The 27,900-nt window shown below is 43.7% G+C and overlaps 2 protein-coding genes across 51 annotated transcripts in view; both read left to right on the forward strand.

Annotated features, from left to right (window-relative positions):
• Positions 1-24,547, forward strand: part of LOC113588740 (protocadherin gamma-C5-like) — a 206,808-nt gene extending 182,261 nt beyond the window's left edge. For 22 of the 50 annotated variants that reach the window (XM_035535502.1, XM_081702173.1, XM_035535495.2 and 19 more), the window contains exons 2-5: positions 19,335-19,393; positions 19,866-19,919; positions 20,970-21,082; positions 22,441-24,547. In XM_035535502.1, coding sequence (XP_035391395.1) covers positions 19,335-19,393; positions 19,866-19,919; positions 20,970-21,082; positions 22,441-22,676 — 462 coding nt within the window. In that variant the 3' untranslated portion in view covers positions 22,677-24,547. Of the gene's footprint in view, positions 1-836; positions 3,065-3,089; positions 6,404-9,597; positions 14,663-19,331; positions 19,394-19,865; positions 19,920-20,969; positions 21,083-22,440 lie in introns of those variants that run through there. The other 28 variants (XM_081702181.1, XM_081702182.1, XM_081702178.1 and 25 more) reach the window with 10 other exon arrangements.
• Positions 14,669-16,323, forward strand: pcdh1g32 (protocadherin 1 gamma 32). The gene has a single exon (XM_081702186.1). The coding sequence runs from the start codon at positions 15,106-15,108 to the stop codon at positions 16,261-16,263; it is 1,158 nt and encodes a 385-aa protein (XP_081558312.1). The 5' UTR covers positions 14,669-15,105; the 3' UTR covers positions 16,264-16,323.
• Positions 24,548-27,900: the final 3,353 nt, after the last annotated feature.

The following is a 27,900-nucleotide window of genomic DNA, read 5'->3' on the forward strand; positions in this document are numbered from 1 at the left end:
ACTATGAGTACAGGGACAGCGATCAACGCCAGTGACGTGAGAATCGTTGCAGGTTAGCAAAATATCTTATCCAGAAAAGACAATCTTAGCCAACCAGGTTCCAATGTACAAAACTCTAAAGGACGTAGTGTAACCTTATGACCTTCAACCAGATCTGTTTTGTTTGTGCGTGCATGCATGGACGTTGTCCATGTTTTCTATATGTAGGTTAACATTTTTATATGCATTATTTTTTTCGAATTGTTTAAATAAATAATAAGATGCATTTGGTTCACTTACTGAATTAATATAAACTAATATATATTTGTTACTGAGAATAACGGATAACTCGCTACTGCTGTTAGACTGTCTATGTCCCTTTAAGACACCACTCAAGATTGTAATCTATTGGAGCGCTGTCCACCAATCGCGTGCTGAAATGCACAAAGAGATCTACTCCCTCATCCAAGCCACTGAGCCAAAGCCACTGCCAAAGCTCAGACCGACTGGACTACGTTCACAATGAGGAGCCGCTTTAAAACCAACACATGCCGATGATATTTAAGGATTAGGGCGAACATTTTTTAAAATCGTTTCTTGCGATGCTTTTGGGCGCAGAATATTTAACAACATCACATTTGTGGAGATGGGAACGGTAATATGGAAAACGCGTTTCTCGTGGCAAGCGTTGTGGCTGTGCTATCTACTTTGGAATACATCAGATGCGGAGATTCGCTACTCTGTTCCCGAGGAACTGAAAATAGGGTCTGTGGTTGGCAATATCGCGAAAGATCTGGAGCTTGAACTATCTGAAATATCCGATCGTAGGTTACAGATAGCAGCTGAGTATGGTAAGCAGCATTTCGGTATTGATTTGGGTAAGGGGGAACTAAAAATCACTGATAGAATCGATAGAGAACAGATATGTGGATCGATCCCCAAGTGTATGTTAACTCTAGAAGCAATAATAGAAAACCCTTTACAAATGTATCGCGTCGAAGTTGATATACGGGATGTAAATGACAATTCTCCTTTTTTCCTCAATAATCAAATTGTTCTCAATGTTGACGAGGCTAAGACACCTGGAGCAAGATTTCGTTTGGAACCGGCAAAAGACCCAGATATAGCATCGAATTCTTTAGCCTCGTACGTACTGAGTAAAAATGAGCATTTTGTTTTGAGTGTGAAAAATAAAGACGATACCAAAATCCCGGAATTGATTTTGGAAAAGGCTTTAGATAGGGAGAAGCAGTCATCACATAGCCTTTTGCTTACTGCGCTGGACGGTGGAACTCCTGCAAGATCTGGGACCACAACGATAATAGTTCGCGTGCAAGACAGCAACGATAATTCTCCCGTTTTTGAAAAGCCTTCATATAAGGTCAAACTACCCGAAAATAGCCCAAAGGGTACAGTACTTCTGACTGTTAAGGCATTAGACTCCGACGAAGGCTTAAACAGTCAGCTGACATATTCATTTGAACCGAACACTCCAGTTAACATTCAGAACCTATTTTCGGTTGACTCAGAGCAAGGTGCCATCACGGTGAAAGATCATTTAGATTTTGAATTGGTGAGTTCCTTTAAATTTGAGGTTATCGCCACGGACAAAGGGGCTTCACCTCTGGAGGGCCTGTGCACCGTTGAAATCGAAATCCTCGACGTTAATGACAATGTGCCAGAGATTCTTTTGAAATCTCTTCCTAAACCGGTCAGAGAAGACGCTGCTCCCGGAACCGTGGTAGCTTTAATTGGAGCTCGGGACGGTGATTCTGGAGAAAACGGCAAAGTCCATCTGAGCATACAGCCAGGTTTACCTTTCACACTAAAACCGTCCATTTCTAACTACTATGTATTAATCACGGACTCAAGTTTAGATCACGAAATATTCCCTAAATATATAATTGAAATAATTGCTAAAGATTTTGGAACGCCCCCACTTGAGTCTAAAACTCAAATTCCGGTTGATGTATTAGATGTAAATGACAACCCCCCGGGATTTCCACACTCTTCATATACGGTTTATGTTAAAGAAAACGTAAATGCTGGTAATATTTTATGTACAGTGTCTGCCTTTGATCCAGATCAGGGAGAAAATGCCAAAATTTCATATTCCATTATAGAGTCGAAAAGTCGGGGTATTTCACTCTCCTCTTATTTTTATATAAACGCGGAAAACGGAAGCATCTTCAGCATGCATTCTTTTGATTACGAAAAGATTAAGCTGTTTCAGATCCAAGTTCAGGCGAAAGACCACGGCTCCCCATCTCTGAGCAGCAACGCCACAGTTCACGTTTTTATTCTGGACCAGAACGACAATGCCCCCGTGGTTATTTACCCCTCCGCAGTCATGGGCTCCGTCTCTCATCAGAGGATGCCCCGCTCCGCTAAAGCAGGACACCTCGTTACTAAGGTAACAGCAGTGGACGCTGACTCGGGCCATAACGCTTATATTTCCTATCGGCTAGCGGAGGCGACGGACGCGTCCCTATTCAGTGTGAATTTGCATACGGGAGAGGTGAGGACTAAGCGCTCTGTTTCAGAGCAGGATGACTCCTCTCAGAGACTGCTGATAGAGATAAAGGACAATGGAGAACCAGTTCAGTCCACCACAGTCACCGTGGATATACTGATAGAAGACGGCTTTCATGAGCCTGTACCAGACTATCGTAAGAAAACTACAGAGCTCAATCAGAAAAGTGGCAAAATCACATTATATCTGATCATCTCTCTTGCTTCTGTATCTTTGTTGTGTTTGTTGACATTTTTCATCTTACTGGTGAAATGCGCTCGAAGCAGCAGCGGCAGCTCGAGCTGCTGTATGAGACGGAGCGATTCTGGATATAAAAACCCCAACAGAAACCTGCAGATCCAGCTCAACACTGACGGACCCATTAAGTACGTGGAAGTGCTGGGAGGAGACATGATGTCTCAGAGTCAGTCCTTCGGGTCCTATCTATCTCCAATGTCAGAGTTCAGTGATTTCACACTCGTTAAGACCAGCAGCACCACAGACTTTACAAACACACTAAACGTGCTGGACGCGTCGCTACCTGACAGCACGTGGACTTTTGAGAGTCAGCAGGTGAGAGACTTAGTATATTTTATTTGTTTACTAACATTCAGTTGGCTTTTTCCGGCTATGCTATAACCACATCGGTTATGATGTAGCTCAGTTATATGCACGGTAACAGCTTGGTTATTAAAAACTTGGCAATCTGGAAATATTGTTCTGTTTTAGCCGTGTGTGTGTGTGTGTGTGTGTGTGTGTGTGTGTGTGTGTGTGTGTGTGTGTGTGTGTGTGTGTGTGTGTGTGTGTGTGTGTGTATATAAAAGAGAGCCAGCGAGAGGGCGGGAGAGAGGAGAGGAGGCGTTGGATATTTGCGTGTGTGTGTTAGTTATGATGTCTGTTTCAGAACCACGTAATTGAACAGCTCCTTTCAGTTTCGCGGCAACACATTCGTATTTTTTCTTCCGTTTCTTTGTAATGCATTCATCATTCCACAAATTAAAAGAGTGTTTGTCTTTTTTCAGGCGCTAAATTAATTCAGGAAATTTAATATTCTACTGCTTGAATTTGCCACATTTATACGTGTGTAAAAATATAAGGCAAACTTATAAGAGGAAAATGCAGCAACGAAAAGGTATATTTATGGACAAGCAGACACCAATAAAACTTTAACAGCCGGTTTGCTATCCCTTTAAATGTGTCACGTCAACCACTGGACGAAAGAGGACTAAGCTTTAAGCCAATGGTGTGCAAGACTGCACAAAGGGATCTACTCCCTCCTCCCGCCACAGTACCAGTACAATGGTAAGGCTGTAGAGAAGGGGGCTGCGCTCGCACTACTGGATACAATGGTGATCAAAAAGCGACCACGTCGAATAGATTGGTCTTGCGTTCATACCATGAAGAGTAAGCCTTGGTATTTTCGTGGTTGTGCGGTGGAGCTTTATTGATGGAAAGGGCTACCATATCGGGGAAATGAGACACAAAAGAATCCGAGGTTGGACACGGGCAGTGTTTCGGCTGTTTGTTTTTAATCTGTTGTGGAATACAGTTGGAGCCCAGATTCGCTACAGCATCGCAGAGGAAGTAAAGGAAGGGTCGATCGTAGGAAATATTGCCAAGGACCTTGATTTTGACATTTCAGATATTTCCTATCGGAAGTTACGAATCGCTTCAGAGTCTAGCAGACAGTATTTCAGTGTGGATTCAGTAAAAGGCGAGCTAATAGTGAACGGCAGAATAGATAGAGAGACGCTTTGTGGAGAGATTGTAAATTGTCTGTTGCCATTAGAGGTAGTTATAGAAAACCCATTACAGCTACATCGCGTTGAAATAGAAATAAAGGACATAAATGATAACGCGCCAAATTTTCAGACGAAAGAAAGCATTTTAAAAATAGCTGAATCTGCAACTCTAGGAGCTCGCTTTCCCCTTGAAAGTGCAAAGGACCCAGACGTAGGCACCAACAGCTTAAAATCTTATTTTTTAAACAAAAACGATCATTTCCGTTTAAATGTAAAAAGTCTCGAAAATGGTAGAAAAGTACCGGAGATTATACTTGATAAACCTATGGACAGGGAGAAGCAACTCGGTCACACGCTCACATTAACCGCCGTAGACGGAGGAGATCCGGTAAGATCTGGAACTACGTTATTAAAGATCATTGTTGAAGACAGTAATGATAATGAGCCACAATTTGAACTGCCAACGTATAAAGCAACAGCACAGGAGAGCGCTGCTCTCGGTTCAAACGTGGTAACAATTAAGGCCACAGATCCAGATGAAGGAATTAATGGCGAAATACAGTATTATTTCGGCACGCATACGCCTGATCACGTAAGAAAAGTTTTTAATGTGAATCCGGATACTGGCGAAATAACGGTCACTGGCAAATTAGATTATGAGGTAGCAAATTCATACACATTTGATGTTTGTGCTAAAGACAAAGGATATCCAAAACTAGAGGGTCATTCCTCAGTTCAGGTCCTTATTATTGACGAAAATGACAACGCTCCTGAGATCGTGCTTACATCTTTACCGAATCCTGTGCCAGAAAATGCCTCAGTCGGTACCGTTGTGGCTTTGATTAACGTTATGGATTTGGATTCGGGAGATAATGGCAAAGTTGACCTAAAAATCTCCCGTGGATTTCCATTCAAACTGAAACCCTCCTTTGATAACCACTATTCTCTGGTAACGGATTCAGTCCTGGACCGCGAGTTAAACTCAGAATATAACATTGAAATTATTGCAACAGATTCTGGCTTTCCGTCGCTTAGAACAACAAAGACGATAAATGTTAAAGTACTTGATGTAAATGACAACGCTCCAGTTTTCATACACCCCTCGTATAACTTGTATATAGAAGAGAACAACGTGGCAGGTGTGTCTCTGCTTTCCGTGGCTGCTGGCGATACTGACGCTGATAAAAACGCCATTCTCACATACTCAGTTATGGACTCGAGTGCGAACCATGTGCCAACATCATCTTACTTTTATATAAATTCCGAGAACGGTACGATTTATAGTATGAGCTCCTTTGATTACGAGAAGGTGAAAATATTGCAATTTATTGTGCAAGCGAAAGACCACGGCTCCCCATCTCTGAGCAGTAACGCCACAGTTCACGTTTTTATTCTGGACCAGAACGACAATGCCCCCGTGGTTATTTACCCCTCCGCAGTCATGGGCTCCGTCTCTCATCAGAGGATGACCCGCTCCGCTAAAGCAGGACACCTCGTTACTAAGGTAACAGCAGTGGACGCTGACTCGGGCCATAACGCCTATATTTCCTATCGGCTAGCGGAGGCGACGTCCCTATTCAGTGTGAATTTGCATACGGGAGAGGTGAGGACTAAACGCTCTGTTTCAGAGCAGGATGACTCCTCTCAGAGACTGCTAATAGAGATAAAGGACAATGGAGAACCAGTTCAGTCCACTACAGTCACCGTGGATATACTGATAGAGGACGGCTTTCATGAGCCTGTACCAGACTATCGTAAGAAAACTACAGAGCTCAATCAGAAAAGTGGCAAAATCACATTATATCTGATCATCTCTCTTGCTTCAGTATCTTTGTTGTGTCTGTTGACATTTTTCATCCTACTGGTGAAATGTGCTCGAAGCAGCAACGGCAGCTCGAGCTGCTGTATAAGACGGAGCGATTCTGGATATAAAAACCCCAACAGAAACCTGCAGATCCAGCTCAACACTGACGGCCCCATTAAGTACGTGGAGGTGCGGGGAGGAGACATGATGTCTCAGAGTCAGTCCTTCGGGTCCTATCTGTCTCCAATGTCAGAGTTTAGTGATTTCACCCTCGTTAAGCCCAGCAGCACCACAGACTTTACAAACACACTAAACGTGCTGGACGCGTCGTTACCTGACAGCACGTGGACATTTGAGAGCCAACAGGTGAGCGAACATCATCTTTTTCTTGAACATCAGAAAAAAGTTCGACCTTCAAATAGTATTATGCTGTTTTATGTTTTATTATATTTATGTAGTGTTATGAGTAATTATGGCGATAAAGAAAACTCATGAGATCGAGTGAGCGACTTTAACACTGATTTCAGTACCGGCACCTTGGACAGCGAATTTGCACCAGCGATTTCATTTTCCTGTTTTGTACATTAAAACATGCTAAATAAATATCAAATTCATTTGAAAAGCATAATTTAATATAAAATAATCAATTGCTTTCTTTCTGGGCAAGTTAGTTTTTACCTTAAGAGGCACCAAGATTTTAGTCAATTTTCTTACCTACATCTGATTTTAATAATTCAAAAAACATCAGTGAAAACTTATGCTGTTCTGTTTCGAAGCAATGGTGAAACACAAAGTCTAAAAGCACCTTACGAATTAAGAGGCTCCTCGTCTCCCATTGGAGGAGCACGAACTAACCTCCGTGCCAATGGTTAGCAAGACTGTACAACGGGATCTACTCCCTCCCCATTCCACAGTATCCGGACAATGATGAGTGTATAGAAAAAGGATGCGCGCTTTGTATTGGTTATCGTGGTGTTCGTGGCGTAGCTAGTTGGCCGAAGTGACTGTAAATGTGGAATTAATATACGGATCAACATTGCATTTAACCGTGAATGTGGAAGAAATACGGATGGATAGGAAAACCATACCGAGGACATGATACACCGAATAAACGGAGGGTGGAAACGCGCAGCGTCATGGCTGCTCGGTTTTTCTCTATTGTGGAATATAGCTGGAGCCCAGATTCGCTACAGCATACCAGAGGAATTAAAAGAAGGCTTTTTTGTCGGAAATCTCGCTAAGGACCTTGGTTTAGATGTTTCGGATATCGCCTACCGTAAGTTGCGAATCGCATCTGAGTCCAGTAGACAATATTTCCGTATCGATTCAGAAAAAGGTGAAGTGCACGTGAATGATAGAATTGATCGGGAAAGTATTTGCGCACAAAACGCCAGGTGTCTCGTGCCGCTGCAAGTTGTTATTGAGAATCCATTGCAGCTACACCGTGTTGAGATAGAAATACAAGATATAAATGACAATTCGCCAAATTTCTATACAACAGACGCCTTGTTAAAAATTCCGGAATCTATTATTCCGGGGGCTCGATTTCCTCTTGAAAGTGCCGAGGATCTGGATGTAGGCAGTAACAGTTTAAACTCTTACTCACTTAGCAAAAACGATTTTTTCCGGCTGAATGTGAAAACCCTAAAAGATGGAAGAAAAGTGCCAGAACTGATTGTGGAAAAAGCACTGGACAGAGAAAAGCAGTCTGTTCACAAGCTGATATTAACTGCCTTGGATGGTGGGAATCCGGTGAAATCTGGCACTGCATTAATACAGATAAATGTACAAGATAATAACGACAACGAACCCAAATTTGAACTCGCTACGTACAAAACATACGTGCATGAAAGTGCTATCGTTGGTTCAAGTGTGATTAGCATAAAAGCCAGCGATTTAGACGAAGGTTTAAATAGTGAAATACAGTACATTTTTGGTGCACACACCACCGATCTCGTGAAACGGGCGTTCAAAGTGGACCCCGACACGGGAGAAATTACAGTGATCGGAAACTTGGATTATGAGACTACCCAGTCATTTACATTTGATGTATGCGCAAAGGATAAAGGAAATCCAGCACTGGAGGGTCACTCATCGGTTCTGATAGACATAGTGGATGAGAATGACAACGCGCCCGAGATTGTTCTCACGTCAGTACCCAGGCCCGTACCGGAAAATGCGACAGTCGGAACCGTAGTAGCCCTAATTAATGTTAGAGACTTGGACTCCGGTGATAACAGCAAAGTCCAGCTAAATATCTCGCCAGATGTTCCTTTTGCACTTAAACCGTCCTTTGATGATCACTATTCTTTGGTAACAGACTCAATTTTAGACCGTGAAGTTAAATCGGAATACAGTTTGGAAATAGTTGCCTGTGATTCTGGTGTGCCATCTTTAAAATCTGCAAAAATGGTCAGTGTTCAAGTTCTGGACGTAAACGATAACCTGCCAGTCTTCTCACAGCCTTTCTACAGCATCTACGTAAAAGAGAACAATCCACCAGGTGACTCACTGTTTGCAGTGACTGCATTTGATAGTGACATAGACAGAAATGCTGCACTCACATACTCCATAGTGGACAGTAATATAAATAAAATTCCAACATCATCTTATTTCTATATAAACTCTGGGAATGGTAGTATTTACAGTATGAGCTCATTTGACTATGAAAAGATGAAAATGTTGAGCATTATTGTGCAAGCAAAAGATGACGGTTCTCCTTCTCTAAAAAGCAATGCCACAGTTCATGTTTTTATTCTGGACCAGAACGACAATGCCCCTGTGGTTATTTACCCCTCCGCAGTCATGGGCTCCGTCTCTCATCAGAGGATGCCCCGCTCCGCTAAAGCAGGACACCTCGTTACTAAGGTAACAGCAGTGGACGCTGACTCGGGCCATAATGCCTATATTTCCTATCGGCTAGCGGAGGCGACGGACGCGTCCCTATTCAGTGTGAATTTGCATACGGGAGAGGTGAGGACTAAGCGCTCTGTTTCAGAGCAGGATGACTCCTCTCAGAGACTGCTGATAGAGATAAAGGACAATGGAGAACCAGTTCAGTCCACCACAGTCACCGTGGATATACTGATAGAGGATGGCTTTCATGAGCCTGTACCAGACTCTCGTAAGAAAACTACAGAGCTCAATCAGAAAAGTGGCAAAATCACATTATATCTGATCATCTCTCTTGCTTCTGTATCTTTGTTGTGTTTGTTGACATTTTTCATCCTACTGGTGAAATGCGCTCGAAGCAGCAGCGGCAGCTCGAGCTGCTGTATGAGACGGAGCGATTCTGGATATAAAAACCCCAACAGAAACCTGCAGATCCAGCTCAACACTGACGGACCCATTAAGTACGTGGAAGTGCTGGGAGGAGACATGATGTCTCAGAGTCAGTCCTTCGGGTCCTATCTATCTCCAATGTCAGAGTTCAGTGATTTCACACTCGTTAAGACCAGCAGCACCACAGACTTTACAAACACACTAAATGTGCTTGATGCATCATTGCCTGATAGCACATGGACGTTCGAGAGTCAGCAGGTGAGCAAACTCCATAGTTACTCAGACAGAAGTAGTTCATCAGTTGTGAAAGCAAAGTGCTTCTGAGTTAGGAATCATTTTATATGAAAAAGTAAATATTTATATCATAACATTCATTCCATGTGGTTCTAAACTTGCAAGAGTGTAGATCAGTTCTTTTTCTTATTGCTGCCATATCAACAAGTGGCAATGCAAACAGATGTCATTAATGCAACATCCATTAGTATTAAAATGTCATGCCACTGGAAAGGACAAATTCTTTATTCTGATGGCACGAAGATGTTCATCAAACTAAACTGCAAGCCTTCTCTTGGTTTCTCCAATGTAAAGCTGATTGCCTCTCTGGCAAGTAATCCAGTAGACAATTCCCACACTAATGCGTGAAGAAGAATAGGTAATGACAATCCTTTTGTGCCAGTTATTTTAGTGACTTTGGTAATACATTTATATGTAGCACATCTAGAGCAGTTACAGGCTACAGTACCAGTTATTATATGAATGGTCATTTATCTCACTCTTGCCGAGCATGTCTTTGATGCTTTTGTCTCATCTGTCGGAGATTAGTGGAGCATCCTTAAAAAGGGATGTGGTCACTGCATCATCCTGGGGGATTCTGAAGTGTTTAACTATAACATTGGTCACTGTTTTATTTGTAGGATAAGTGAGCACCAAAGGATTTTTTGTTGTCAGTGAAACAGCGAAATGTTTATAGGTCAGCGCGTCCATTCTCTGAACACATAAAACACAAACAATGGCATCATCTATGACTTCTTCAGGAAACCCACTGTTTTGAAAATATTCAAGCATTTCCATACTTTTCTGTAGGAAGTCTTTCTTCTTACTGCAAATGTGTTTAGGTCTAAGTGGTTGTAAGTAAGAGATGGAGTTTTTGCAGGCCTTGAAATGTAAAGAATCAGAAAGTAACAAGACTATGTAGGTTTATACTAGATGATGGTACTTAAACAAGAATTTCCAAACTTCACTCAAAGATCCAAAAATGTTATCCTTTTGCCAGTAAGTGCTATATTCCATGTATATTCAAGAGCTGGATGGAACTTGAATGAAGAATTGAACAGCTGGAGCTCTTCTAATGGGCATGCAGCTATAGCAAAAATGTCATCAATGTATCTCAGTATATTTTTCTATTAATCCAACAAAGGTTAGCATTGGATGATTACATTTTAGTACCCATGCTACTCTGCTTATATGTGAGAAGTACTTGGAGTCAAAGGTGAAGCAATTCAGGGTTAACACAAGTTTTGACAATCATAAGAGGATATCCCATAGAGGATGGGAGGGTTCTTTTCAGGTCTTGCATCAAGAAAATTTTTTAAAGCTCTCAAACCAACTTCAATATTTTTGTACATACATAGAATATATATATTTATCTGCATATATATATATATTTTTCTCTATGCACCCCTGTTTCTCTTCCTCAGTTTGGACAGAGCACTCTCCACCATTTCACTGCACGTTATACTGTGTATGACTGTGTATGTGACGAATAAACCGAACTTGAACTTGAACTTGAACAATAGAGATGACCATGTATAAACTTATAATGTACATTGAAAAATGCAAGGGGTTGGCAGGTAGCATTTGTTCTTTCAGGCATTCAAGGATTTATAGAAAATGTGAAGAGCCTTTAACATATGTAGGCAAGGACTGAACAATTGGTTGAAAAATGTCATCCAAAAACTGGAATGATATTTCTGTTGGGCAGGAATAAACAGATACAATAGGACGTCCAGCATTGTTTTTCTTATGAATTTTAGGGAGAAGATAGAAATGGCTACAATGAGAATTATGTACAATAAGATTTTCGCGCAGCATCAGGGAGATGTCCTGCTCAAGTCGTATGATTAATAGTGGGTGGAATAGAGGACTGTAGCTGTGGAGTGATGTCAGAGCTGTTCCGCCTAAAAAAAAAAAAGTATCAAAGCTGCTTGATTGTTTCCTTCTTGTGAAGGTCTTTTCTCCAAATGACAGCAGCTCCACCCTTATCGGCTGGATTAATAACAATGTCACTCCTTTTTCTTAAATGTTTAAGTGCAGAGTATTGTTCCTTTGTTAAGTGTCTTTGGCAGGTTTGTTGTAATTTATGTTACAAATTGCTCTTTTGCAGGTATTAATATAAAAACCTAATGCTTCAGATTCCCTTGCTGGAAGTGTACAGGAACACTTGGCTGAGTAATATTTGGATAAGCCAAGGTTTCCTTTAGCATCATGACTTGTGTAGTGTATCCTGGCCATTTTTATTAAAAGAAGCACGTAGTCTTAAATGCAGTAAAAAAAAAAAAAAAAAAAAAAAATCTTTATTGTGTGTGTGTGTGTGTGTGTGTGTGTGTGTGTGTGTGTGTACGTAGAAGGAGTGTGTATCTTTAAAAGGAGGCTGTCTTGCTATTGGATATTGTAGGTTCTCTTAGGGCTCCAATAATATTCAGGGCTGTACAAAGAGATCTACTCCCTCCCCCATCACAGTGACTGGTACTATGCACAGCCCCAGAGGCGATGATGCTCTCCTCTCGCAGATAGTGATGGATTTTAATATAGAGGAAGGACGAAATCGACAAGTCACGCTGCTTTTTTGTGGGATTTTAAAATTCACATCTATGTAGTGATTCTGGATTTTGTATCAAAATGGCAAAGAGGGCGTGGTTTAGAGGCAGGAGATGCCATTTGTTCTGGATGTTTTTCCTTCTGTTGTGGAATAACGCAGACACGCAGACTCGCTATTCGATTCCAGAGGAATTGAATGTGGGCTCTGTTGTCGGAAACATTGCTAAAGACCTAAGCTTGAAAATATCTGAGCTTTATGATCGTAAATTGCGAATAGCCTCTGAAACAGGTAAGCAGTATTTCAGCATGAATTTAGCAAAAGGTGAGATGGTCGTTAGCGAAAGAATAGACAGAGAGAGTTTGTGTGGTCAGAACGCAAATTGTTTGTTGCCAGTTCAAGTCATAATCGAGAATCCCCTCGAGCTTCACAGAATGGATGTTGAAATACTGGACATAAATGACAATTACCCTCATTTTCAGTCAGCTGACCGCGCGCTGAAAATAGCAGAGTCGACTGTGCCTGGAATGAGCTTCCCTTTGGAAAGCGCGCAAGACCCAGATGTGGGCAGTAATTCCTTAAAATCATACACTTTGAGCAAAGATGAATGCTTCAGTTTGAAAGTTAAGGATCTTAGTGATGGCCGTAAAGTGCCAGAATTAGTCTTGGAGAAAGCTCTTGACCGCGAAAACAAAGCTGTTCACCAGCTGCTAATAACGGCACTGGACGGAGGAAATCCAGTTCGATCTGGCACCTCTCAGATAAATGTCACAGTACTTGACATCAATGACAATAACCCCGTATTTGATAAAACTGTATACAAAGTGAACATTCCTGAGAACTCGAGACGGGGGACTTCATTTTTAAAAGTTAATGCAAATGATTTGGACGAAGGCCCAAATGGTGAGATAGGGTATTCAATTGGAGAACATACACTCGACAGCATACGTTCGTTATTTTACGTTGATCCCCAAACTGGAGACGTTATTTTAAACGGGCAGCTGGATTTTGAGACTGCCCCCGCGTACAATATAGAGATCAGCGCGAAAGACAAAGGAAGCCCCGAAATGGAGGGCCACTGTACTGTGCAGATTGAAGTCTTAGATGTGAACGATAATTCCCCTCAGATAGTCCTCACCTCCAACCCTAGCCCCGTGCGCGAGGACGCGCCGATTGGCACCGTTGTAGCTTTGATAAGTTCACGCGACGTGGACTCCGGTGTCAACGGAAAAGTGGTTTTACAGATCCAGACTGATACTCCTTTTATACTGAAACCCACTTTCTCTAATGACTATTCATTATTGACAAATGGGGTCTTAGACCGGGAAATATTCCCGGAATATAAAGTAGAAATAACGGCTTTGGATTCGGGTTCTCCTTCCTTGAGTAGCAAAAAAATAATCCCTATTCAAATTCTCGATGTTAACGATAATCCACCAAAGTTTAGTGATAAATTTTACAAAGTGTATGTAAAAGAGAATAACAGTCCGGGCTCTATAATTTGTTCGGTGTCAGCCTTAGACCCTGATGTCGGAGAAAATTCTAAAATATCTTATACAATAATTGATTCCAAAGCTGAAGACATCCCAATGTCGTCATTTGTCTATATAAATTCAGACAATGGAAGTATTTTCAGCATGCATTCATTTGACTACGAAAAATCGAAAGTGATTCAGATCCAAGTTCAGGCGAAAGACCACGGCTCCCCATCTCTGACCAGCAACGCCACAGTTCACATTTTTATTCTGGACCAGAACGACAATGCCCCCGTGGTTATTTACCCCTCCGCAGTCATGGGCTCCGTCTCTCATCAGAGGATGCCCCGCTCCGCTAAAGCAGGACACCTCGTTACTAAGGTAACAGCAGTGGACGCTGACTCGGGCCATAACGCCTATATTTCCTATCGGCTAGCGGAGGCGACGGACGCGTCCCTATTCAGTGTGAATTTGCATACGGGAGAGGTGAGGACTAAGCGCTCTGTTTCAGAGCAGGATGACTCCTCTCAGAGACTGCTGATAGAGATAAAGGACAATGGAGAACCAGTTCAGTCCACCACAGTCACCGTGGATATACTGATAGAAGACGGCTTTCATGAGCCTGTACCAGACTATCGTAAGAAAACTACAGAGCTCAATCAGAAAAGTGGCAAAATCACATTATATCTGATCATCTCTCTTGCTTCTGTATCTTTGTTGTGTTTGTTGACATTTTTCATCCTACTGGTGAAATGCGCTCGAAGCAGCAGCGGCAGCTCGAGCTGCTGTATGAGACGGAGCGATTCTGGATATAAAAACCCCAACAGAAACCTGCAGATCCAGCTCAACACTGACGGACCCATTAAGTACGTGGAAGTGCTGGGAGGAGACATGATGTCTCAGAGTCAGTCCTTCGGGTCCTATCTGTCTCCAATGTCAGAATTCAGTGATTTCACCCTCGTTAAGCCCAGCAGCACCACAGACTTTACAAACACACTAAACGTGCTTGACGCGTCGTTACCTGACAGCACATGGACGTTTGAGAGTCAGCAGGTGAGCAGATTCTCCAGGAATATGTATATTTTTTTCTACTTGATCTTTATCATGTCATTTACCCAGGCGCGCGCGTGTGTGCGTGCGTGCGTGCGTGCGTGCGTGCGTGTGTGTGTGTGTTTGCCTGCGGCGGCAGATGTTTCTCTGTTTCACCCCTAAAATGATCCCTCTTTGTCCCCGGTTAGGCACTGTTTTGGGGAAAGTAACTTTCCTCCAATAGAAAGGCACTTCTTTTATGAGGCACAACCCCCCCCACCTGCTAGCTGCTTTCAAGAACTCAGAAAGCACGATGACAAAGAGAAACCTGATCACAGAAACATGCTGTAACAGATGTAGTATAAAGTATAAATCAGATGTTTCTCTATATTTACCACACAATAGCGTTTTATCCAGACGTTTTTTTTTATGTTGTTTGTTTATTACAGTAATCGATCCTCTTGGAAATGAACTCCAAAGTGATGTACACAACGATTATTTTGATCGTGGTTTCATGGATTGTTCTACAATATTTGTTCTTTGGAGTCGAAGCTTCAGAACTTCTTTATTCTGTAGCTGAGGAATCTAAACCCGGAACTGTTGTTGGCCACATGTCAAAGGATTTGGGTATGGACGTTCCAATGATAATTTATAGGGAACTTCGCATCGTCTCGGAATCTAATGTTAAATACTTTGAAGTAGATCTCAAAAGTGGAGCTTTAGTCATGAAACGCGCCGTTGACAGAGAAAGCGCTTGCGGGCCAAGTTTATCGTGTCATATTCGGACTCAGATTATTCTGCACAACCCCATGGAATTACATCACGTTACCGTAGAAATCGTAGACGTGAATGACAATGCGCCCGTTTTCGAAAATAACAACACCTCTTTGGAGGTTTCCGAAGCCGCCGCTCCTGGAACAACATTCCGTTTGGCGAGTGCGCACGACCCCGATGTGGGTCTCAACTCTCTACGCTCTTACGCTCTCAGCCAGAACGACTGTTTTATTTTAAGAGTGGAAACAAAAAGTGACGGTAGCAAACTTCCCGTTTTGGTGTTAAGCAAACCTCTTGACAGAGAAGTTCAGAATGCATACCGCTTAATTTTAACGGCAGTTGATGGCGGTAAACCAGAAAGGTCTGGAACTGTTGTACTTTTTCTGAACGTTCTTGACGTTAATGACAACGCGCCAGTGTTTGATAAGCCGGGGAAAAGGGTAACACTTTTGGAAAACTCTCCTCCTGGAACATTAGTAATAGCCCTCAATTCTTCTGATGCTGATCATGGTCTGAACAGAGAAATATTATATTCGTTTGATAAATACACTTTAATCTACATTCAGAACCTTTTTAGCATAGATCCTGTCACAGGAGAGATCAGAGTGACAGGTCTTTTAGACCATGAGCAAGCACGTGTGTATGACATCACAATCCAGGCCAGAGACAGGGGGATTCCTGCAATGGAGGGCTCATGTAACGTTAAGGTGGAGATCATTGATATTAATGACAACACCCCAGTGATCAGCATCAGTTCTTTGTCACACAAACTGAGAGAGGATGTGAAGCCAGGCACTGCAGTTGCCACGCTCAGCGTCAAGGATGAGGATGCGGGGGGAATGGTGAAGTGAGTGTGCGCATCCCATCCGAGCTGCCCTTTAAGATCAGTCATTCATTTGAGGGCCACTACACCATAATGACAGATGGCTCTCTGGACAGGGAAGTCCTGACTGAGTACACCATCACTGTTACTGCCACTGACTCTGGCTCCCCGCCCCGCTCCTCACAGGAATCCTTTGTGATTTACGTTTCAGATGTTAATGACAATGCCCCAGCCTTTCCTCAACCCTCCTATTCTGTGGCTGTAGCTGAGAACAATGTCCCAAATACGCCTCTTCTGACCATGTCTGCATCTGACCCAGACGTGGGCGAGAACTCCACTCTGTCTTTCTCCATTGTGGATGCTGACGTCCACGGCTCACCAATGTCCTCATACGTGTACATAAGTCCAGATAAAGGCCAGATTTACGCCCTGCGGGCGCTCGACTGTGAACACCTGAACGTCCTCCAGGTTGTGGTGCAGGTGCAGGACCACGGGTCCCCGGCTTATGTCACCAACACCACGGTCCATGTCTTTATCATAGACCAGAACGACCACCCCCCCAGGCTGCTGTACCCTGTCCTTCCGCCTGATGGCACGCTGCACTTTCTGCTGCCAAGCCCGGCTGACACCGGCCACCTGGTCAGTCGTGTGACATTCGTGGACGGAGACAGCGAGTACAACGCATGGCTCCTCTATGGTCTGTCTGGGCCGGATGCAGCACTGTTCCACATCGGAGCACACACAGGAGAGCTGCGCACAGCCAGGAAGCTAGAGCCAGAGAAACACGGGAGTGTATTCAGCCTCATGGTGCATGTGCAGGACAACGGCAGGCCAGCGCTCTCTACAACCGTGGCCGTCAACATCACTGTGACTGAGAAAACAGTGGATGACTTATCTGAGCGCAGGAGCTCACCCTCCAGGATGCCGGTGGGCTCGGCCAGGTTAGCGCTCTACCTCATCGTTACCTTGTCCTGCATCATAGCTGTCTCGGTGGTGACTGTCGCCGTGGTAATGGTGCGATGGCTGGCGTGCCATGGTTATCTAACCTCTCTGATGGACCGAGTGAGCTTTATGCAGGCACTACGGCAGCAGCCAAGTCAGGACCTCCGCCTGCAGCTCAACACTGAAGGTCCTGTTAGATACATGGAGGTGGTGGGGGGCCCTCAGGACCACCACATGGCCAGATCCTGGTTCTCCACCAGCTCCAGCCAGAAAGATTTTGTGTTCATTAAGGCACCACAAGGTGCTGTGAGCGCAAGCCTTTCCAGGAGGCTGTTTGGTAGCTCATTCATGAAGGTGAGACTTCAGTAGGTGCTCTCATATTGAAAACATACTAATGTGCTGAAGTGGGGCAGGAACATGGGTCAAAGTACAAAGAATGCTAGTGATAAATCTGCAGTTTCCCTGGAGACTGCTGATGTGTTTGGCTGGTGAGAGGTTTTTAGACCATCTTCATTATCATACGACAAAACTTGTAGCGTGTTGTACATGTAATATTTGTTTACTCACAATCACTTGCTAGCCTCTTGGATTATCTGATAGGATGGCATCCAAACTAACAGCATCTATTTTTTGTTTGGCACTTTTTTTGTGTGTGTGTGTGCTGTCACTTCTGATAAAGAGTGAGTTAGTTACCTAATGTTGGATAGCAAGGTACATGCACTGGCTTTTAAGTTGCATTAAGTTACTTAGTTGCTCAAATAAATATGGAAGCAACACATATGTCTGCTGATTAAAACAGGGAAGAAAACTTTAGCTACAAGACAGAGGATTCCAATTATTTAAAAAAAAAATCTTAGGTCAAAGTGATAGTAGCGTGTGCCAGGTTTTCCAAACTTTCATGTAATGCTGGTTCAGTAAACAGAATTGATGCATTGCCTTCCCCAGGAAGTTTAAATGTGATGCTGCCTACAAATTTGGCCAAACTTAGGCATACCTATTCAAAGACAGGTATGCCCTTCGAAAGAGGTCTTTGTCTGGGGAGCATGCAAAATCTGTCCATGAATGCTGCCTAGCTAGGCAGCTGTCTCTCAACTGAAACGCAGGGTGGAGCATTGTAGGGGGTGTGAATATTCCATTAGACCTCAGGGAGAAGCCTACCTTGTAACATCCTATGCTGAAACATGCTGGTTATGCACATGTTGTCACAGGGGGGAGGATTCATTTGTAAATGGAAAAAAAGTGTGTGAGCGTGTGTGTTTATTAGTCGTACCAGATTCAAGCCCACGGGGTTGGCTTGATTTGAACTGCCCTCTCCATATGAACCATTTCTCTGGTCTTTATGGCACCAACTGGGTACTCAGTGTCTATGCGCTTTCTGAATATTCCCTTAGTGTTTGCAATATTCTGCCACCACTGATGAGCAACAGCAAGGGGTAAAGGCATTAATGGATGTATTGTAAGTGCATTTGGCTTGTGGTCCCGATGGCATAGCTGCTGCTACTGTTGCTATGCGCAGAGGGGCGTTCTTCAAAAGGGTTGTCTGTACATTGTAGAGGGTTCTCAGACTGCAGGATGAATCTGTGTTCAAACTCCACCTGCTAAACTAATGTGGGTAAAATTAGTGTGTGTGTGTGTGGGGGGGGGGGGGTCGTTATGGTAGGAAATTAAAGGAACACCTTGGTAGACTAGATGTGATGATTTTGCTATAATGAATAAGATTTCACAATATTAGACCAGGAACCCTCAGTGTGTGCAGGCCCTAGCACTGCTAAGCACGTTGAAAGCAAGCCTTTTCATGCAGCTATGGATCAGACACTTATGGATCAGACACTCTTGTATACAGCACTGAGTAACTCTTACTGAGTTCAGAATGAATCAGTGTGCATTATTGAGTAGATGCAATCACGTGTTTCGATTACATTTCGAGTATGTTTCGAGTACTGAATGCCTGTATGTTCAACTCAGTGGTGTGTCTGGCTATTAGGAATCCTCTCAGTCAATTTCCTGTTTTTCTCTACTGTTTTATAATCACACCATTTTCTGCTCCAGAAACAATAGCTTTTATGACAGCACAGATGTATCCCCATTCTGGAACAGAGCACATGTGTTTATCAGTCTCATAGCCTAATGCTTGACCACAGTATGTCTCTTTTTCAGCAAAAGCCACCTAACAACGACTGGCGTTTACCCCCAAACCAGAGGCCCGGACCCAGTGGGTAAGTGTTCTGACACATTAGCATGCTGATTAGGTAACCTCAATTATTATTGGGATTACATTTTGACACCCTTTGTTGTTTTTAATTTAATCCATGTGGCTGCTATGCAATCTGAGAATAAACAGATTTGGGTTTTTTTCTTTTCCTCTGAAAATTAATCTGGGTGGGGGTTGGAAACATTGGGCATTTGTTTATTTAAGTGAAACATCTAAATGTGACATCATACTAACTAGAAATTCGTTCACGTTTTTCTGCTGGTGAGCAGTGAAATTAATTCTTTACTAAAGCACAGACCACAGAGAATCAATTTTGTGAAAGCACACCAAGCCTAGTTCAGGACTAATCAAATATCTGACCAAAACAAAATGTACACTTGGTTAAAATACCTTGAGAGGAGACAGATGTCAGTCTCATCCTCATTGGCCAGTGGATGAGTAAGTGACAGCCGCTTGCTCCTATCCCTGTGTTCCAGCCAGCACAGGTTCCACACCCTGCAGCAGAAATGGACTCCCTACAAGAAGTCCAGGTAGAGTGGAGTAAGAGGTGGAGGATAGTGTGTGGTCCAGCTTGGCTTCATGTTGGGAGCCCCATAGCCGTCGGGGGGGGGGCACTTTTTATTTATATGTTAAGGTCTTCTAGAGCTACTCAGTGTGTCTTCCAGCTTTGCTTATACATTGTCCAATTGTCTTCCCAATATAAATGCTATGTATACTGAAGATGTGAACAGTTTTGTCCTCTAAGATACAAGACCTTTGGACATGTGTATAGCCCTGAAGGCTGTGTGTTGCATCTTGCCCTGTAGGCTACCGCTGCACTGTGTGTATCCTTGCCTAGCAAAGTGCCATGTATTTGTCTCTTTGAAATGGGTCCGCACTGCCTCCACAGGGCCGACTGTGTGTAGTCTGTCATCATAGAGCAGAGAGTATTTCTGTTGTCCTGTTCTTGACTTTTAAGTTTCTGTGTTGATATGTCTGTGTGGTTAACACAGCAGAGAAGACACATCATCAGCTCCACACCAACACCATTCAACTCTTAACACAATCATCTGTACAAACAGGGATTAATATTCACCACAGGTTTCACACAATTTAGAGCTAAAATATAGACGCACGAAATCTTCCTGGGCCTGAGTGAAGAGATTTGACTCCTGCAGGCCCAACAGCAAGCAAAATCACTCACTTTTAAAGAATATGCAGTAAGCTCTGAAAATTGAAGAGCACTGTGTGAGACCAGCTAATCCAAGCTTGCTAAGCAGAATGCAGAGCATATAATACATCAGCAAAAGCAGAAAATCAATATACATGTTTCTTTGTGTGTGCGTGCGTGCGCGCGTGCTGACCTGTTTGCCTGTCTGGTTACATTACAGACACAAGTGTTCAGTTTGACTGCAGCCTCCATTTTCCAACTGCCGTGTGCTGCTTCTGATCTTCACACAAAATGGCTGTTTCAAAATGGCTGTCTTGTCTCGTAAGCCTGGCGTGTCTATGCTGACAAACCCGGCGACAGGGCGGGCACTTGTGTGCGAGTGTTTGTGTGCCTCACTGCGAGACACTAAACCCACCTGTTTTTTGCACAGAGCCGCTGCTCGTCCTGAGGAGGCTGGCCCAGGTGCCGTGGTAGGAACCGGACCGTGGCCCAACCCCCCGACCGAGGCCGAACAGCTTCAGGCTCTCATGGCAGCTGCAAACGGTGAGCTTCGCTCCTACTCCTTCTCTCTCTCTCTCTCCTCCCCTTTCTATCTCTCCTGCCATGTGCGAGCTTGCCCTTCTTCCCAGCGGACCCTTCGTGCCCATCCTTCTGTCGGGCCCCAGCTGAGCGGCGGCATGAAAGCAGAGGGCCAAACGACAAATCAGCACGTGGGCACAAATGTGCTTGAACCCCTGTGACATCCGAGTGCCGCCCGTCTGCACCGCGTACAGCTCGCGCTCCTGACACTTACTTATACCACTGCGGCGAAGTGACTTCACACCTCAAGGTCAAGCTGTCAGGGCAGAGCACCAGCCAGCAGTTAGACGGCACAAGGAAAGAAAGGAAACAGAGTGCTAAAAGGAGGTGGGAGAATAGAGAGAAGAAGAGAGAGAACAGAGAAAAGAGTGATACTTTCATTAAGCACAGTGCAGCCAAGCGCTCATTGACTCATAGCAGACTAATGGAGCGGTTGGGGACAGAGCGCTCTTTCTTCCTTGGACACACAGCTGCAGCTGGTGTGCCAGCACTACACTGGCTCGTCACTGTGTGAGGTGACCATTGCCCCTGCTAACGCTCCGCAGTGCGGCTAAGCCATCCTCAGGATGGCTATTCACAGTTAGAGCCCAAAACACAGCACACTATGCATTCGTTCCATTTACCCTTTATGAAGGAAACTGCCACAAAATTCACTGCAGGCATCCAGTCCAGATTAACAACGTATTATGGTCACTGAAGACTGGCATGGAATTTGCTCTGGCTCAGGGATAAAGGCAGGCTTTGTTTGTGAGCCACACGCACCTGCCTGTAACAGATGCATGAATTTTACAAGCGCTTTGAGCAGTGATCGGTTTTGGTGCGCTGTTTGAGTATGTTGCTATGTGAGCATCATTCAGTGTGTACATGTGACACACACACTTGTTCCAAGCATTCAGGCATGCATGAGAATGTGTGTGTGTGTGTGTGTGTGTGTGTGTGTGTGTGTGTGTGTGTGTGTGTGTGTGTGTGTGTGTGTGTGTGTGTGTGTGGCAGCATGCGTAATGCATGGAGGGAGGGGTAGTGAAAAGCAGGCCACAGGAGAAACCGTAGTAGTCACTGCAAGCCTGTCAGTAGGCCATCTTCTGCCAAACAATGCTATGTTATAACCTTCTCTTCCTCTCTCTCACCACCACGTTCATGTTCCCCTCATTGTTTCCGCCTCACTCCACACTCCCCACCCCGCCTCCACCCTCGTTTCTCTCCCCATGCATCTACACCCACCTCCACCCATGTTTGCTTTCCTTCGTCCTACGCATTGTGTCTCTCACCTTTCACAATCCCCCCCTCCACCCATCCATCCGTGGGTCTCACTCTCCCCTCAGAAGTGAGTGAAGCTACAGCGACTCTGGGCCCCCGCTACAACGCTCAGTACGTCCCCGACTACCGGCAGAACGTCTACATCCCGGGCAGCACCGCCACACTGACCGCCAACCCCCAGCAGCAGCAGGTACCCCAACAGGCCCTGCCCCCGCCTCAGGCCCTCCCCCCCGCCGAGGCCCCCAAGGCCGCCCCGACACCTGCCAGCAAGAAGAAGGTCACCAAGAAGGACAAGAAGTAAGACAGGCTGGAGTCACGTCTCCATAGCTGTGGAGCACAGCTTGTGGGATTCCAGCCTTTCCCTTCAGTGCGTTTTAACTTGTCCATCGCTGGAAAATCCCTTAGTTGTCAGATATTCATTTATATTGTCCTTTTGTTTGAGGTTGTTTTGATTTTGTACCGCTTTAGTCCCCGATGCAAGCAGTTCACCAGTCCCTTATGTTTGGTAGTTTTTGTAGCCTGTCTTTAAAATGGAAACTTCATGAGGGCTCGAACAGGACAAGATGTGTTCAGATTCCAAAGCTGATCACGGAGAACATGAAGTCTGTCCTGTAAGATAACTAGCATTGTTGAACAAATATGCCGATTTTGTTTGTCATGTTAAGGATTTTTTTGTTCTTTCTAATACAAAGTAGTTGCTTTTTGTGGCAAAAAGACTGAAAATGTTGGTGTTTTTTCAAGAGAATGTGCCATATTCCCCAAAGTTGTTTTTCCTTTTTTCTTTCTTGATTTTGCATGATCAACTTTGACCTCTTTAAGAGTATTGGAAATGAACTATGCAGTGTGGAAAGATATTAAAGTGAAAATTACAATTTGCAGTAGATCTTAAAACATATTTAGAAATAAGAGAATGCGTTTTCCTTGTAAAACACCAGCAGCTGAAAAGTTGGACTGTTTGTATTGTAGGAAAAAGAATAAAATTGAATTCAGTCTCCTTAAATTCTTTAGTGCCACTAAGGCAATGGTAGGTTATTGATATTATCACCCATTACATGTTATATGAATTATACTATAGCTGTATATCAATCTTGTGGACCTGCATTAGATGAAGTATGCCATGTTTTATAAAACAAAGATAAGGCGGCTGCTACGCAGGCCTTTGGTCTGCGTTAAGCCGGATTTGTTGAGTCATACTGAAGGGGGAAGAGCACACTGGTGACGTGCTTGGAGAGAAGGTGACAGGGTTGCAGCGTTTTTCTGTGTGGTGTTTGGGGTTGCTAAGCTGCAGAGACCGATGAATAAAACATATGGATGGGTAAGTCCTCTGCGTGCACTGATAGGGGGGTGTAAGTGAAGATCCCAGCCCAACAAGTCTTGGTTCTGCAACACCTTAAAATGGTCCTCAACTGAGCAAATGTACTTCCTGTAATGGCCCTTCCATCTAGGAAGGTCAGAACACAAGGCCAGAGGTGTGATGTCTTCACCCAGCTCCCAGAACCCTGATATACTCTGCACAACGCAAAATACAGCAACCTGTCATTGCCATGTAAAAAGAGATATGTAACCTGTCTGTGAAATCTAGAGCCACAGAGATCAGGCTAACACAGGAATGTTTCAGTATTTTTTAGAAAACAAAAAAGTAAAAAAAAAAAACCAACAACTCTGATAAAGTGTAGTGGTATGGATACAAAAGCTTCAAGCTAACTGACTAATCTCATCTGTAAATATAACTTGCAGTCACCGAAGATGCAGAATCGTAGCTTAGGCTCGTGAAATTTGTGCATATTTTTGTGTTTTTTTCTTCTTTCACTTTCTTTCTTCAATCATCTGAACTTTTAAAAATAAAAAAAAAATTTAAAAAAAGTTGCATATGGATTTTATTGTGGCCTAACCCTTCCCCGTTGCTCTATAGTCCTCTGTGTTTGTAATTACAGTCAACTGTTAATGCTATTGGAATGCCATTCCTGTCTAACTATGAATATATAGAAATGTCTGTCTCCTGCTTGAATACCTTTCTGTATCCGACCATGCTAACGTTCCTTTTTTAAACGCTTACCGCGTCATGTTACTTTTATTTTATATGCAGATATTTATATGGCTGTTGGTTTGTTTATGTTCTTGTTTATTAATGGAACACTTACATTTCAAATAAAAGTTTGTCAGAACTCACAACCATGTCTGCTGTTGATTTCTAAAATCCTTATCATAAAAATATCTTGAGGAAACAGTAACATTTTAACATATTACTGTGCATATACTGACATTAACTATTCGCATATTTTGGCTATGGCAAAATGCATACGTTAGTCCTAATCCTTTATCCATATAAAACAGGCCACATTCTCCGATCCAGTGCTACACTGATCTGATGGCATGTTCCAGTACAGTAGAGCTGTTTAGAATAGATACAAGTATATTCTGGACCCTCTAATAAAACACTTTTGTCTGTCACACTGATTAGTACCAAATCTTTTTTAAATTAAACTCATTATAATATTATCTAAGGCCATCTCTAAACCAAAACTGAACATCATAGAGCTATGAAATAAATAATAAGACTTAAACTGTTAAGCAGGTTATAAATTAATTGAATATTCTATTTAAACATAATGACGCATGCTCAGGGTGTTATATAGGTCATATGCAGTGTGACATGTAGGACAGACTCCCATCAGATTTCACTGGGTGTCAGTCAGGTTGAGAGATACTGGTATAGTGTTTGTAAAGCCTGGTAAAAATCTAGATAAAGAAGATGGCCTTTATATTACCATTAACACACTGATGCAGTTTTTTTTAATCCCAACAGCTATGCAACAATTTATTTGGTTTTACTCAAAAAAGTAAGATTTAAAATCATCTTAACACATTAAACAAAGCATACAGTTACTACAATTTGTGATAAAAATATAATGTTAATAACAATAATTTAATATAGACTAGTCTGATACTTTGCAGTAGACCTTAGTAAGCCTCCATTTTATTAAAGCAGACTTGCAACGACTGAGACCTCTAAAATGGCCGACTCCTCATATGACTGCAGCGGTTGCCTTGGTGATGAGAGAAATGAACCTATTCTCTGATGCAGGAGCCTCCATCCCTTCATGACTGTAAAGAGTGAACTGGCCATGAGATACCTGCTTCACATACCAACACACACACACACACACACACACACACACACGTTACTTATTAACACCTCACAGTGGGTTCACGAGGGGCATACTGCAGTGTGAAAATGAAGCAAACAAGAACATTTCAGGCAGGCTTCTTGGGTAACTTTAAGATGGGAAGCAAGGTAGGAAGGTGAGAGTTTAATGGAGGAAGCAGGTCAAGTCGTGCTGGTTGTTGAGGTCCTGATGAGAGCAGTCACAGACAGACTGGAAAATGGGCCAGTAATTGAGGGAGGGGGAGAGAGAGAGATGCCCAGAGCAGAAGCAGAGCTGGTGTTACACCGTGGGCTCAGACAGACTGCTATCCTGGCCAACGGCCACACTGCTACCTCGGTCCTACAATGAGCTTCTCCATTGTGGCATTTAAGCCAATCATGGACTCTGCCGATCAGACTGAGCCTCAGAAGAGTGGAGACTCGGTAGCCATGTGATTTTTTTTTGTTTTTGTTTTTTTTTTTTTTTTTTACAGAGAAATAGGAGAGTCTTCCAAACAAAGAAAAAGCACCATTGTGTACTCGATATTATACAACATGCACAGAGGCCAATGGTTTAAAAAATGTATTTATTTTTTCCTCTCCCTCAAGCACAGAAAGATGATGATTGTGTGCGGTATAGGAAACGAACAGCACTGTCCATGACTTCACTTCTGCATATTAATGTTCCTAACTCCTTCATCACTCTTTCACCCATTTTTCATTGCCAGGCTGACCCGGGAAGACGGCGACCAGTGAGTCATTGTTAAACCCCGCCCCATCATACAGACAGGTCAATCGAACACTAAAACATTAAACAAAAGAAGCACAGTTCACCCCATCCCCCCACCTCGCTCACACACACACACACACACACACACTCACACACACACACACAAATACACGTACAGAGAGAGAGATGCTCTTTTCATATTCCATCAACCCATGTCAGTGGTCATCTCATCAGGCAAAGTTCAATCGCCTTGTGACTCACTGTCTTGGAAAAGGCCATCGGACCATTTCAGATTTATAGACACATTTAATACACAGGTCTCCATTAAAACCACTTGGATTTTGAGCAGTTGAGGGAGCTAGGCCTTTACAGAACACAAGGTGACTCATCCCTCACTGTGCATCCCTGAAGAAAAACACATTTGGTTCCTAAGCTCAGACTGTCCATGTTCACTTTGCGCTCATAGAGACAGGCTTGCTGATTTCCTTTGTTCTGAGGCACTCATTGTCACTAGTTATGACTGTGGTCTAGTGAGGAGAGGAGAGAGAGAGAGAGAGAGAGAGAGAGAGAGGGGGGGGGAAAGAGAGGGGGAGAGAGAGAGAGCGGGGAAGAGAGAGAGAGGGAGAGAGAGAGCAGGGAAGAGGGAGAGAGAGAGAGAGAGAGCAGGAAAGAGAGAGATGGAGAGAGAGAGAGAGAGAGAGGGGGAGAGAGAGAGAGAGAGTTGTTCTGCTGGAATAAAAGACTCCATCTGCTGTGTGAGCTAGTCTTCCCTCTCTCTCTTTTCCTTCCTTTTCCCAAGCCCCGCCCACCCTGCACAGAATTGGCAGACGTTAAAGGAGGAAAAATCCCCACTGCAGCTGCAGTTGTCATGGAAACAAGGCTGTCAGCTCTCCATCACACACACAGAGGAATCACAGAGGGTCTACAGTATCCAAAAACAGGATTTTAAACATGCATAGGATTCATGCACAGAGCACCTGGAAAGGAGAGACAGAATCCCACTTAATCTGTTAGCCTGTGCCACTCTGATACAGCCATCTTATGACCATTGCGTTGACTCCACCAGTGCGTGAGGAATCACTTTGTGCAGACAACTCTACAGACCACAACGAGACAGCAGAGCAGCATCGTCAATGGAAAGGCACGAGCAATCCATCTGTGATTAATATAAAAAATGCCTATATAAAAGCCCCTCACAGAAAAGCGGATCACAGACTGAGGCTGGCAGCTGAGCGACAAAGTGACCGCTTGGGTCCGTTTATGCTGATAAGTGGAGCACATCACCGGTCAGCTGGCGTTTCAGGCAAGAGAGCAGAATAATCACAATGTATCGGAAGAGGAGCTCACATCTGCTGGCCCACAAATCACTCAGCAGAGGACCAGAGCACCATGTCACATTTCTCCCACCACCTCCAATCTGCTACTCTCTTACATCCTTCCACCTGTCTGTCTCTCTCTCTCTTACTCTCCCTCTCTTGCCCTCTTCCTCTCCATTCCTTTCTTTCTGTCTCTCTCTCTCTCTCTCCCCCCCATTCTGTCTCTATCGCCATCTTCATCTCCATCTTGCCCTCTTTGACCACCTCTCCCTCTCTCTCTCCCCTTCTCTCCCCCTCCCAGAATTCTCCTGTATAGACCCAGCCTCCGCTCCAT

The sequence above is a fragment of the Electrophorus electricus genome, chromosome 19 (genome assembly GCF_041902795.1).
Source record: "Electrophorus electricus isolate QZ-2024a chromosome 19, ASM4190279v1, whole genome shotgun sequence".
NCBI lineage: Eukaryota > Metazoa > Chordata > Actinopteri > Gymnotiformes > Gymnotidae > Electrophorus > Electrophorus electricus.